The sequence below is a fragment of the Brassica napus genome, chromosome C3 (genome assembly GCF_020379485.1).
Source record: "Brassica napus cultivar Da-Ae chromosome C3, Da-Ae, whole genome shotgun sequence".
Classification (NCBI taxonomy): domain Eukaryota; kingdom Viridiplantae; phylum Streptophyta; class Magnoliopsida; order Brassicales; family Brassicaceae; genus Brassica; species Brassica napus.
The window spans coordinates 1,695,934-1,709,415 of record NC_063446.1 but is presented as its reverse complement, the minus strand read 5'-3'; the positions used below and the strand labels follow the sequence as shown (position 1 = coordinate 1,709,415).

General features: G+C 36.0%; 2 protein-coding genes across 2 annotated transcripts; both read left to right on the top strand.

Annotated features, from left to right (window-relative positions):
• Window positions 1-552: 552 nt before the first annotated feature.
• On the top strand, window positions 553-2,522 carry LOC111203786 (oleosin-B1-like). Its single transcript, XM_022697833.1, has 3 exons — window positions 553-892; window positions 1,738-1,790; window positions 2,181-2,522. Exons 1-3 carry the CDS (start codon window positions 615-617, stop codon window positions 2,207-2,209), a joined length of 360 nt encoding a protein of 119 aa, XP_022553554.1. The 5' UTR covers window positions 553-614; the 3' UTR covers window positions 2,210-2,522.
• Window positions 2,523-12,189: 9,667 nt separating this feature from the next.
• LOC111198553 (oleosin Ara h 11.0101) lies at window positions 12,190-13,337 on the top strand. The gene is made up of 2 exons (XM_022697830.2): window positions 12,190-12,480; window positions 12,917-13,337. Exons 1-2 carry the CDS (start codon window positions 12,245-12,247, stop codon window positions 13,029-13,031), a joined length of 351 nt encoding a protein of 116 aa, XP_022553551.1. The 5' UTR covers window positions 12,190-12,244; the 3' UTR covers window positions 13,032-13,337.
• The last annotated feature ends 145 nt before the right edge of the window (window positions 13,338-13,482 follow it).

Sequence of the window (13,482 nt, the reverse complement as noted above, 5' to 3'; positions counted from 1 at the left end):
TCTCAACAAATTATCAGTTAAATTACTAAATTATTTATTAAAATTAATAATAAATTAAAAATATGACTAAACTTAAAATTATGAAAAACATGACAAATCTGCAAATTTATTTCTCAAATAATAGTATAGATATTTGTTAGTTGAATACAAATCACTTCAAACTTTTAATTGAATATATACTTTAGTTATTTCTAACAAACGAAAACACATTAAATATTTCAATTAAACTCTATCAAAGGTCAAACATAACAAAATTTCAAATTCCAAAACAAACCAAACCAACTATATTTAGACCAAACAGAACTATATGATAGTTGACCGTCCCACTAGCACAAAACGTATTTTAGAACGCTAATTAAAATAAAGCTAAAAAAGAAGCAAAAAAAGTGTGGCAGCCCAACAAAAAGAACAAATGAAAAGAGAAGGCATTGACGTAACGTAGAGCTCAACGTTCATCACCTGCATCGTTTCGTGTGAGATGAGCATGTACCGTGCACGTAGACCACACCACTTAATTTCTATGCAAATGAATCCCAACTTCTTAATAAATTCCCACAACCATCGGGACCAAAGAAGCAGGTTCCCTCTCTTCTAGCCATTCAAAAATAGTGAGAATGGGGTTGTTGAAGAAAAAACACGAGAAACATTCACATCCGACATTTAAGGGTTTCTTAACGGCCGTTTTAGCTACCATAGCCGCAATATTCCTCTTATTGCTCGCCGGTTTATCCCTCGCTGGCACAGCCGTGGCATTTATCGCCATTATGCCGCTATTCATCGTATTCAGTCCGGTTCTCGTACCAGCGGGTATTACCACTGGTTTGCTAGCTATGGGTTTAGCCGCCTCGGGCGGCTCCGGTTTGACGGCCCTCAGCATCATGTCGTGGCTCAAGTATTTAACACTAACAAAAGACTATCTATTATCATATACGCGTGCAAAATGTTTTAGAAAACTCGTTATACTAATGGAAGGTTTTACTATTTATACAAAATTTAATATAGATTGGAGAATACCAGATTAACTAAAGCATAATTAATCATTTTGAATCCAACCTATTTTTAAACTAGATGATATTCTCATTCAGAATAATTAGATCATAATAATTAGTTAATATTTTTGCTTTCATTTGTTTATATATTTTAAATCATGTTGTAGTAATATAAAATGTAAATAGAAATTATGTTAAATATCGCTATGTATCTTATCCCTGACATATGATTTCGTGTATAATAATTCAGATAGGTTAAAATATTTATTTTTGGTGTATTGGTTTACATTTATTTTTAAATTTCCCTCTATCTATTTTGATTCTAATTAGGTTAAAATTTATTTTAATTTTAATTGCATTTAGTTAATTTCATATTATTAGCTTTGTAGATAATTTTTATAAAATTATGTTTTGATGTACTTTATATTGTGTGGGAAAAAATAAAAATATGCAAATTTAATAGATTAGGAATTGCATTAGCAAACATAACCAATAGTGTTTTGAAAATTTATGAACACATATAGATATTCATAAAATAATTTAATCATAATAATTGGATTTCATATTCATTTGTTAAAAATGAGTGTTCCACCACCGTTAAATCTGTCTCCTTGACCGCGTTTTCGAACATGACGTACAAAGTTACAAAAAAATTATAGAGTTCCTTGGTCGTGAACAGTTTTGAGCTGTAACTATTAAGAATTTATATCACAATATATTTTTGATAACGAGGCTTAAATATATGTAGGAAATTAGCGGTTAAGGAGCTGCCAAAAATTCTGGGTCAAACGCTCGTCACAGGTGTTCACTCCCAAATTTTGTAGACTATATAAAAACCGAAACTCAAATATTGATATAGCATCTCATAAGCTATATTTTTTTTTTAATAAGAGACAAAATTTGTGGTTTGGACCAAATAAAAAGTCCAATCAAGTAAAATATAAATAAACTAAAATAAAATAAAATTTTATTGACCAACGTGTTTCACATTCTTTTTAACAAATGTTTCTTTTTTGAAAAAGAACAAACGTATTTTTAAGTTTTATGCTTTTCTTTACTTAAGGTGCAAACACAGTTTTATTGATATTCTCAATAATTTATGTTTTATTGGTAAGTTAATATTTTATATATATATAAAACTTTTATATTTGTTGACAAAAATAATAATTTTTAATTTTTATTTTGTTTCAGGTTCTCCAGGTGGCCATGAGTCGCACTGAATAAATGAAAAGAAGCTGTGGGCATAGCGAAATGATGATTTGAAATAAATGATATACAGTTACTATATTTCGTAAATTAAATCTAATTAACCCAACTTTTCTTACTAATAATTATTACGTGGGGATGGAACTCGAGTTTTCAAATAGCATCTTATTAATGTATGTCGTGGTACACAATAATGAAAAATGTATGCGTTTTCGTTATCTACTGCTATACTGTACTCTCTACAACTATACAAGTATTGTATATGATATCTAATAGTGTATCATTTTGAAAACGAAATAATGTTATTAATTTTTACCTTTAGACCAATGATTTGAGATTTAGCTGGCGCAAATATTATCCAACATATCAACTTTAAAAAAGAAAAAAACGTATCCACTTTGTCTTTATCATTTAAGTTCTTGTTTTTTACCAAGCTATCAAATGACACAATCTAAAGACCTCAAGGAACCATTAGAAGTTACAAGTAAATTTGGCTGTGGCCCATTTAATACAACATCTTAGCTGATCAAACAAGCTTGCTCGTTCTCTTATGGCCATTGAAGTTGCTATTTTGCAAGAAGCAGATACCCGTGAGACAACGCCCAAAGACGACGTTCTGAGTGTTTTTTTTTGGGTTAAAATGTTAAGATATTATAATCGATTTTCAAGTTTTACAGAGTTGTGGTGATCCCACTTATTACAAGAAAGAAAATATTAGACAGGAGAGAGTGAGAAAGAAAAGAAGAGCTGCATCAGGGAGGGAGCTGGCGGAGGTCGCAGTCGTGGAGGAATGGAGAGCAGGCGGTCGCGAATCATCCTGTCTATGCGGGAGATGGAGGCTTGCTGAGTTGAATTAGTCTTTTTCTTTTTGAACTACGAGACAGTTGAATTAGTGATGGTTGTAGAATTGATACAAATCCCATCTCCTCTTTGAAAAAAAAAACACATTTGTTCGTATGATAATTGAAGCATATGTAAAAATAATATTATACACAATTAGCTAACTAGCTAGTCATAACCTCCATTGTTTTATCATTTTAAAACTCTATCAAACCAACTATAGTTTTTTCTATCAAAGGTCAAACTCAACCAAATTCCAAAACAAACCAAACCAACTATATTTAGACCAAACAGAACTATATGGTAGTTGACCGTCCGACTAGGATATAAAACGTATTTTAGAACAGTACTGATTACTATAAAACGAAAAAGAGGCAAAAAAGTGTGACAACCCAACAAAAATAACAAACGAAAAGAAAAGGCATTGACGTAACGTAGAGCTCAACGTTCATCACCTGCATCGTTTCGTGTGAGATGAGCATGTACCGTGCACGTAGACCACACCACTTTCTATACACATGAATCCCAGCTTCTTCATAAACGCCAACTACCATCGGGACCAAAGAAGCAAGTTCCCTCTCTTCTAGCCATTCAAAATAGTTGAGAATGGGGTTGTTGAAGAAAAAACACCCGAAACATTCAAAGCCGACGTTGAAGGGTTTCTTAACGGCGGTTTTAGCTACACATGCTGCAATATTCCTCTTGGTTCTTGCCGGTTTATCCCTCTCTGGGACAGCCGTGGCATTTATCGCCACTATGCCGCTATTCGTCGTATTTAGTCCGGTTCTCGTACCAGCGGGTATTACCACTGGTTTGCTAGCTATGGGTTTAGCCGCCTCGGGAGGCTCCGGTCTGACGGCCCTCAGCATCATCTCGTGGCTCTACAAGTATTTAACACTAACAAAAGACTATCTGTTAACAAAAAAAAAATTTTTTTTAGAAAACTCGTTACACTAATAGAAGGTTTTATAGAAGGTTTTACTATATTTACACAAAATTTAATATAGGTGGGAGAATACCAGATTAATTAACGCACAATTAATGATTTTGAATGCAACCTATTTTAAAACTAGATGATTTTCTCATTCAGACTAATTAGTCAATATTTTTATTTTCATTTGTTCAAATTTTTTAAATCGTTTTGAATTATGTGAAATGTAAATAGAATTATGTTAAATATTGCTGACCTATCTTATCGTGACATATGATTTCATGTACAATAATTCAGGGGATAATTCAGATAGGTCAAATATTTATTTTAGGTGTATTGGAGTACATTTATTTTTAAATTTCACTCCATTTATTATGGTTCTAATTAGGTTTAAATTGAATTTAATTTTAATTGCAATTGGTTAGTTTCATATTCTTAGCTTTGTAGATAAATTTTATAAAACTATGTATAATTTGATGTACCGTATATTGTGTTGGAGAAAAATAAGAAACAAAGAATTTTTTTTGAAAACTTATGAACGCATCGTATGGATATTCATAAAATAAATCATAACAATTGGATTTCATTTTCATTGTTATAAAAATTTAAGATGTTTTATAATATAAATTAATTAGAAAAATATTTTAAATTTATTGAGTTAATTTCACTAAAGTGAAACTCATTTTTTGGGTTATACCATTATGATTAGACAAATTAAAATATAATTGTTTTTGAATTTTAGTTAACTTTTTTCTTCGTTTTACATTTGATGACACCGTTACAAGCAAATTGTAGAATTCCTTGGTAGTAACAGTTTTCAGCTGTTTCAATTAAGAATTGATATCACAGTATATTTTTGACAAGGAGACTTACTCAATTATATGTAGGAAATTTACGGTTAAGGAGCTGCCCAAACATCAGGTCTAACGCTCGTCACAGGTGTTCTTTGAATCCCAAATTTTGTAGACTATATAAAAACCGAAACTCAAATATTTATATAGCATGTAAGCTAATTTTTAATAAGAGACAAAATTTGTGGTTTGGACCAAATAAAAAGCCCAATCAAGTAAATATATATAAACTAAAATAGAATAAATTCTTTTTGACCAAAGTCTGTCACACTTTTTTTTGACAAATGTATTTTTAAGTTTTATGCTGTTGTTTTAACTTAAGGTGCAAACACAGTTTTAATGATATTCTCAATAATTTATGTTTTATTTGTAGGTTAATATTTTATATAATTAAATAACTCTTACATTTTTATGATAAAAAATGGTTCTTAATTTTTATTTGATTTCAGGCTCACCAGACGGCCGTGAATCGCATTGAATAAATGAAAGGAAGCCTAGACAAATGATGGTGAACAAAAAAAACGCCATAGACAAATGATGATATGAAAAACTTGATATACAGTTATATAATTTCACAAATTAAATCTAGTTAACCCAACTTTTTTATAGTAATAATTGTTACGTGGGGATGGAACTAAAGTTTTCAAATAGCATCTTATTAATGTATGTCGTGGTACCTAATACTGACAAATGCATGCGTATTTGTTATCTACTGCTATACTCTACTCTCTACAACTATACAAGTATTGTATATGATATCTAATAGTATATCATTTTGAAAACGAAATAATGTCATTGATTTTGACCTTTATGAAGATGAAGCAATAAGAAACAAGATGGTTGGTTAAGGTCTCAAGACAATGGAGATACCACTACAAGGGACAAGCATGCATGGTTAGTTAAGGTCTCAAGACAATGGAGATGCCACTACAAGGGACAAGCATGCATGGTGGGTTAAGGTCTCAAGACAATGAAGATGCCACTACAAGGGACAAGCATGTATGGTGGATTAAAGTCTCAAGACAATGGATTATTAGTTTATCATATCTCATCTACCATTTGCCATACTTGTAACCCTTATATATATGGGATGTTCTCATAAGCAAATTAATCAAGCAAATAAGATTCTCCTTATTTACTCTATCTCTCTCTACTTTCTAGATTAAACATCTCACTCTCTCTTGTTCTTCACTATGTTCTTCAATTTCTAACATGGTATCAGAGCATCCAAGCTCTTGAACACCAAACTGCTTCCGCAAATTTACTCTATTCACCTTACTCTTTCACTTGTTTGGTTTACTTTCTTCATTTCTAGAGAACATATCTTGGCTTCCCTTGTTTTCTCTCTTGCCTAGCCTCAGAAATTCAAATTTCTCCTTGGCAAATTTTTTATTTTTTACCCGCTAGACAATAGCAAGCAAAGATGGAGCAGCACAAGCTAGTTAGGATTCCAGTCATCCTGAAAGGTCCTAACTACATTACCTGGTCGAGATTGACCAGGACAGCTCTTGGAGGAAGAGGTCTATGGGAGCACATCACCACAAGTGAGGCCCCAAGACAAATCACCCAAGGAGAAGATGGCAAGGAGGTTGTAGTGGTAGATGAAGGCAAATGGGGTCAGGAGGATCTCATGGTGCTGTCTATCTTGCAAGGCTCACTTGATACTCCTATCATGGAGTCTTACTCACATTGTGAGACTGCAAAGAAGCTATGGGATACCTTACACAAGGTATATGGCAACACTTCAAACCTCACCAGAATTTTTGAGGTTAAGAGGGCAATCAACAACTTACAGCAAGAGGAGATGGACTTCACCAAGCACCTTGGGAAGTACAGCCAGCTGTGGTCTGAACTTGAGATGCTGAGACCAAGTACCACTGATCCTAGTACACTAGAAGAGAGGCGTGAGCAAGACAAGGTCTTTGGATTGCTTCTCACACTCAACCCAAGCTTCAATGATGTACTTAAACACATATTGAGAGCTAAAGAGCTTCCAAGCTATGATGATGTGTGTGCTCAACTTCGGAAGGAGCTAGGCTCAGATGGTCTCTTTGGTGGAAAAGGGGAACTGTCTATGGCAAACAAAGCTGAGAAGATGGAGAGTGCTTCAGTCAACAAAGCACACTTCAAACCAAGAAGAGGAGGAGACAAGTCTGTGACTTGTGAGCACTGCAAGAATCTAGGCCACTCCAAAACCAATTGTTGGATCCTCCATCCTCACCTCAGACCTGCTTCAACCAACAGATACAACCAGGCCAAAGCACATGAAGCAAGAGCTCATGAAACCACAGTACCAGGCTCCATGCGCATAGGAGAAGATGGAAGAGCTATGATCTCAACCACCCACACTGGTGGATCCACATCCCATGCCATGTCCCAGCCATCCCCTGATGATGCCTTCATCCGCAAGTCAGACATTGAAGCCCTTATCAAAGCTATCAATGCAAACTCTGGTAACATCAGTGTCAATGCTTTAAATTCTATTCACAGTGCTTCACATACTACTAGACCTTTGATCATCGATTCGGGAGCTTCTCATCATATGATTAGGGATGCTAGACTGATTAGTGATGTTAAACCTGCTCTAGGGAGTGTAGTGATTGCTAATGGTGATAGAATTCCAATTGAAGGAGTAGGAAACTTGAAACTGTTTGATAAGGAGTCTCAAGCTTTTTATATGCCTACTTTCACATCCAACTTATTATCTGTTAAGAGAGCAACCAATGATCTAAATTGCAATGTTATTTTCAGTCCTAATGATGTGTGCTTTCAGGATATTAAGACCAGGAAGATGCTGGGAAAGGGTGTGAGCAAGGGAGAGCTTTACTTGCTTGAAAACACCAAGCTTTCAAATTTATCTTGTGCTTTCAATTCTGCTTCTGTGTTAGCTAGTGATGTTTTATGGCATGCTAGATTAGGTCATCCTCATTATCGTGCCTTAGGACTGATGTTACCTAATCTATCTTTAAAGAGTGGAAGTTGTGAGGCTTGTATTCTTGGTAAACATCAGAGATCTGTTTTCCCTAATTCTAAGACTATTTATGAAAATTGCTTTGATCTTGTGCACTCTGATGTTTGGACAGCACCTTGTATGTCTAGGGAGAACCATAAATATTTTGTTACATTCATAGATGAAAAATCAAAATATACATGGCTCACCTTGATTCAAACTAAAGATAGAGTTTTAGAAGCTTTTATTAACTTCCAAAACTATGTATCTAACCATTTCAATTCCAAGATCAAAATTTTTAGGTCTGATAATGGCGGAGAATATACAAGCACTGCTTTCAAACATCACTTAGCAAAACATGGCATAATCCATCAAACAAGTTGCCCATACACACCACAACAAAATGGAGTTGCTGAAAGGAAGAATCGCCATCTTATGGAGGTTGCAAGGAGCATGATGTTCCATACCAATGTTCCAAAGAGGTTCTGGGGAGATGCTGTGGTCTCAGCATGTTATTTGATCAACAGGATCCCCACCAAAGTCCTCCAAGATAACTCTCCCTTTCAGGTATTAAACAAAATAAAACCTCCAATTGATCACTTGCGTGTTTTTGGGTGTGTGTGCTATGTCTTGATACCAGGGGAACAGAGAAACAAGCTTGAAGCCAAGAGTGTCAAAGGCATGTTCATAGGATATACTCATGCGCAGAAGGGGTACAAGTGCTACATACCTGAATCAAGAAGAGTTATGGTCTCAAGGGATGTTAAGTTTGTGGAATCAAAGGGATACTATGATGAGAAGAGTTGGGAAAGCCTTCAGGATCTCTCACAAGGATCTTCAGATAGGGCAAACAACTTGAGAATCATTCTGGAAAACCTAGGCATCAGCCAGCCTCAAACAAGTGGCGTACCGAGCACTTCACATATACCTCCAGTTGTGGATGAAGCTACATCAATTGAAGAAGCAGTCCATCCTGATCATGAGGGGGGAAACCAACCTAATTTGCAAGTTATCCATGAGGAAGCTATCCCTGAAGAAGATATCCATGACGAAGCTATCCACGAGGAAGCTATCCAAGAAGAAGCTATCCAAGAAGAAGTTGTTAATGATCAAGATGGAATGCAACAAGAAGTTCAACCATTAAGGAGGAGTACAAGGGTGAAGAAACCATCTCAGTGGATGGACACCAAAGTATACTTCAACAACAATGCAGTAGCTCATCCTATCCAAGCAACATGTTCTTTTGCGAGACTATCTGAAGAGCATGTAGTCTTCATCAGCAACCTAGATCAAGAGTATGTACCAAAGACTTATGAAGAAGCCATGAAGCATGAAGAGTGGAGAGCGTCAGTTGGGGATGAAGTTGGTGCCATGATCAAGAATGATACTTGGTATGAAACTGAGCTCCCCAAAGGAAAGAAAGCTGTTACAAGCCGTCTACTCTTCACCATCAAGTACCTTGCCAATGGGAAACCAGAAAGAAAGAAAACAAGGCTAGTTGCAAGAGGATACACCCAAGTCTATGGAGAAGACTATCTGGATACATTTGCACCAGTAGCTAAACTCCACACCATAAGAATTCTACTCTCATTGGCAGTGAACTTGGAATGGGATTTATGGCAGATGGATGTCAAAAATGCTTTTCTTCAAGGAGAGCTGGAGGATGAGGTTTACATGAGGCCACCTCCGGGTATGGAAGACATGGTCAAGCCAGGGAATGTCCTAAGGTTGAAGAAAGCAATATATGGGTTAAAACAGTCACCAAGGGCTTGGTACCACAAACTGAGTACAACTCTCAATGGAAGAGGGTTTGTAAAGTCAGAAGCTGATCATACACTCTTCACACTCACAAGCAAGCAAGGAATTGTGGTGATTCTTATTTATGTAGATGATATTATCATCACAGGAAGTGACAAGGAAGGTATTATCTCAACCAAAGTCTTTCTTAAGTCTACTTTTGATATTAAAGATTTGGGTGAGCTAAAGTACTTTCTAGGGATAGAAATATGCCGCTCTAAAGAGGGGCTTTTCTTATCTCAAAGGAAGTACACACTTGATCTTTTGAATGAGGCAGGAAATCTTGGAGCGAAAGTAGCCAAGACTCCACTAGAAGATGGGTATAAGGTGCTGCGTGAGGGGGAGATTGAAGACAAGCCCTATACTGACGTTAAACACTATAGAAGAATTGTAGGAAAGCTGATATACCTCACCATCACCAGGCCTGATGTATGCTTTGCAGTTAACCAAGTAAGCCAGAATATGCAAGCTCCCAAGATACACCATTGGAACATGGTTGAAAGGATCCTAAGATACCTAAGAGAGGCGCCAGGGCAAGGAGTGTGGATGGGATGCAACAAAAATACAGAGATAGTTGGGTATTGTGATGCTGATTGGGCAGGAGACAGAGTGGATAGGAGATCCACTACCGGCTATTGTACATTTATTGGAGGCAATCTTGTCACTTGGAAGAGCAAGAAACAGAAGATAGTGTCATGCTCAAGTGCTGAAGCTGAATATAGGGCAATGAGGAAGCTCACTAGTGAGTTGATTTGGATCAGAAACCTACTTCGAGACTTGGGTATAGAGACATCAACTCCAATCACCATGCATTGTGATAATCAAGCAGCAATACACATAGCTTCCAACAGTGTGTTCCATGAGAGGACTAAACACATTGAGGTGGATTGTCATAAAGTTAGGCAAGCAGTGGAACAAAGGATCATCTTACCCTGCTACACAAGAAGTGAGGATCAACTAGCTGACATCTTTACCAAGGCTGCAAGCACCAAGGTTTGCGAGTTCATACATTCCAAGTTAGGACTCGTAGATTTTTCATCACACTAATCCTCTTAGCCATGAAGTGTTCTACTCTTTTTCCTTGGCTTGGTTTTTATCCCATGAGGTTTTTCCAAGCTAAAGGTTTTAATGAGGGAATGCTTCATGGTTTCCAAGTTTGACCAGTCTCTATGGTCAAGCTTGAGGGGGAGTGTGAAGATGAAGCAATAAGAAACAAGATGGTTGGTTAAGGTCTCAAGACAATGGAGATACCACTACAAGGGACAAGCATGCATGGTTGGTTAAGGTCTCAAGACAATGGAGATGCCACTACAAGGGACAAGCATGCATGGTGGGTTAAGGTCTCAAGACAATGGAGATGCCACTACAAGGGACAAGCATGTATGGTGGATTAAAGTCTCAAGACAATGGATTATTAGTTTATCATATCTCATCTACCATTTGTCATACTTGTAACCCTTATATATATGGGATGTTCCCATAAGCAAATTAATCAAGCAAATAAGATTCTCCTTATTTACTCTATCTCTCTCTACTTTCTAGATTAAACATCTCACTCTCTCTTGTTCTTCACTATGTTCTTCAATTTCTAACACTTTAGAGCAGTATTTTGGTTAGCCAAGATATCAACCTTTTTTTAAAACGTATCCACTTTATCATTTGAGTTCTTGTTTTTTACCAAGCTATCAAATGAGACAATCTTTTCAGGTTCTCTCAGAATGATCAAGCTTGAGAGAAAGAGATTGTGTAAAGTGTCTTCATTAGTGTAAACGAGGAAGAAGAGTTAGCTTAAATACAATTGTGAATCAAGTCAACTACTAAACCAACTACTTAACCATATTAAACCATCTAAATCAACTATATACACTAATAAATCTAAAGGCCTCAAGGAACCATTAGAAGTTACAAGTCAATTAGGCTGTGGCCCATTTAATACAACATCTTAGCTGATCAAACAAGCTTGCTCGTTCTCCTACGGGCCATTAAAGTTGTTGTTTTGCAAGAGGCAGACACCCCTGAGACGACACCCACGGGTGTCTTAGCTGATCAAAGAACTATATACATTCTTTTTCAAATTAATCGACTAACTGGCATAATATTTTTTTTTTCAAATTAAAACTATCAAACATCTCTTTAATAGTCGAATATGTTTAGGGATAAGAATTTAGTACTTATTATAAGAGGTTATAGTTCTGTTGTAATATTCTTTTTTGCTGTAAAAAGGAAATAGTTGCGGACTACTTTACAAGCCCTATCTAATTAATGGAAGATCTTGGGATTGAATACCAAATTCATACTAATATCGATCGGGACTTATATGTAAGTGCTTATGTTTTTTTTTCGTTCGACAAGATTCCAATTCTAGTCTTCCAACTATAAAATATATCATTCGAACATTAAGCCACTGTGAATTAGTATATTTATTGTATAGGCAATAAAAGAAAACAAGGAAAAGGTCAAATAAACGTGATCATATAACACACAAACAGATTAAACCGTATAATAAATGTGGCGTGACGTAACGCGTTTCCATTAGTACTCACTTCGTTTTGCATGTAAGCATGAATGTGTACCGTACCGTTCACGTAGACTTCCACAAAGTTCTTCATAAAATCCCCTTTTCTTCCCACCAACAAGCCACAACCATTCAATCACAATTATCTCCGCCGGTTATCAAAAGATGTTTGAGATTATTCAGGCGGCTATCACCGGTGGGGCTGCACTAGCTCTCTTGGTACTCGCAGGTATAACCCTTGGCGGCTCAGCCGTGGGATTAGCCGTAACCACGCCGCTTTTTGTCATTTTCAGTCCGATTCTCGTGCCAGCAACTATAGCCACCGCTTTGCTAGCTACGGGTTTCACGGCCTCCGGCTCCATTGGTGCCATGGCTATTACCATCTTCATGTGGCTCTTCAAGTAAATTAAACAAAAACTTTATTGAAGTCACTCAAATTTTGGTTTATTTGTAGTTAAGTGAGGCATTAAGTATATGCATAAAGTATTACCATCTTCATGTGGCTATAAATATATTTTACATCAACGAGTTTCAACGTGCGTAGTTTCCTAGCTGCACGTACCATTCTATCATGTGCCAGTTTAAGTACCTAATAAAACCAATATTGATTAAATAGTCCATAGCCAACATTAGACCCTCGTGGTAGTAGTGATGGAAGCTTCGTTCGTGACCAGAGTTTCTGAGCTTATTTGGTCATATGTTGAAGTGAGTACATATATGATATATACATCGGTACGGTCTCAAAGACTGTAATAGTTGATGGAACAGCTTCACCGAGAGTTGCCTGCTACATATTAGTTTCTGAACGTAATATTTTTAATATTTAACTGTGTGCAGGAAAATAACGGGGAAGAACCCGCCAAAAATTCCATTTTTGACCCCGAAAAATCCAACTACGGAAGGGGGAGAAAAGGAGGATAAAAAAAAGGAAAAAGAAAAAAAGGATGAGTAGGCCCTTTCGTACTATGGGATGATATATGGAGGAACTTGATGATACTTAGTTATTTTGGGGTTGCTTAAATAAAACCAAAGTTTATCCATTATCTCTTTAATTAAGTACTACGTACTGATTATATGCGGATGTCTGTTCTCTTGATGTATATCGTGTTAGGAAATTACAATACATGTACTCGATTGTGGTGTATATTCTAAAAGAATGAAGTGATATCATTGAGATTACCATAGATGAGTGTTAGCAAGTTGTATTACTGAGTCATTCGAATAAAGCAATTAAGCAAGCATGCTTGTTTCTAACGTATAGTTTCTTCCGACTCTTTTTTTTTTTGAAAAGTATGCGAATATCATTGATCAATGGACCTAAAGTAGCTACAAGAAGCAGAGGTAATCTAAACAACCTCCCAAAATGATAAAAAGGAAGTTTAGGGAATCAAACAGAGACCAAA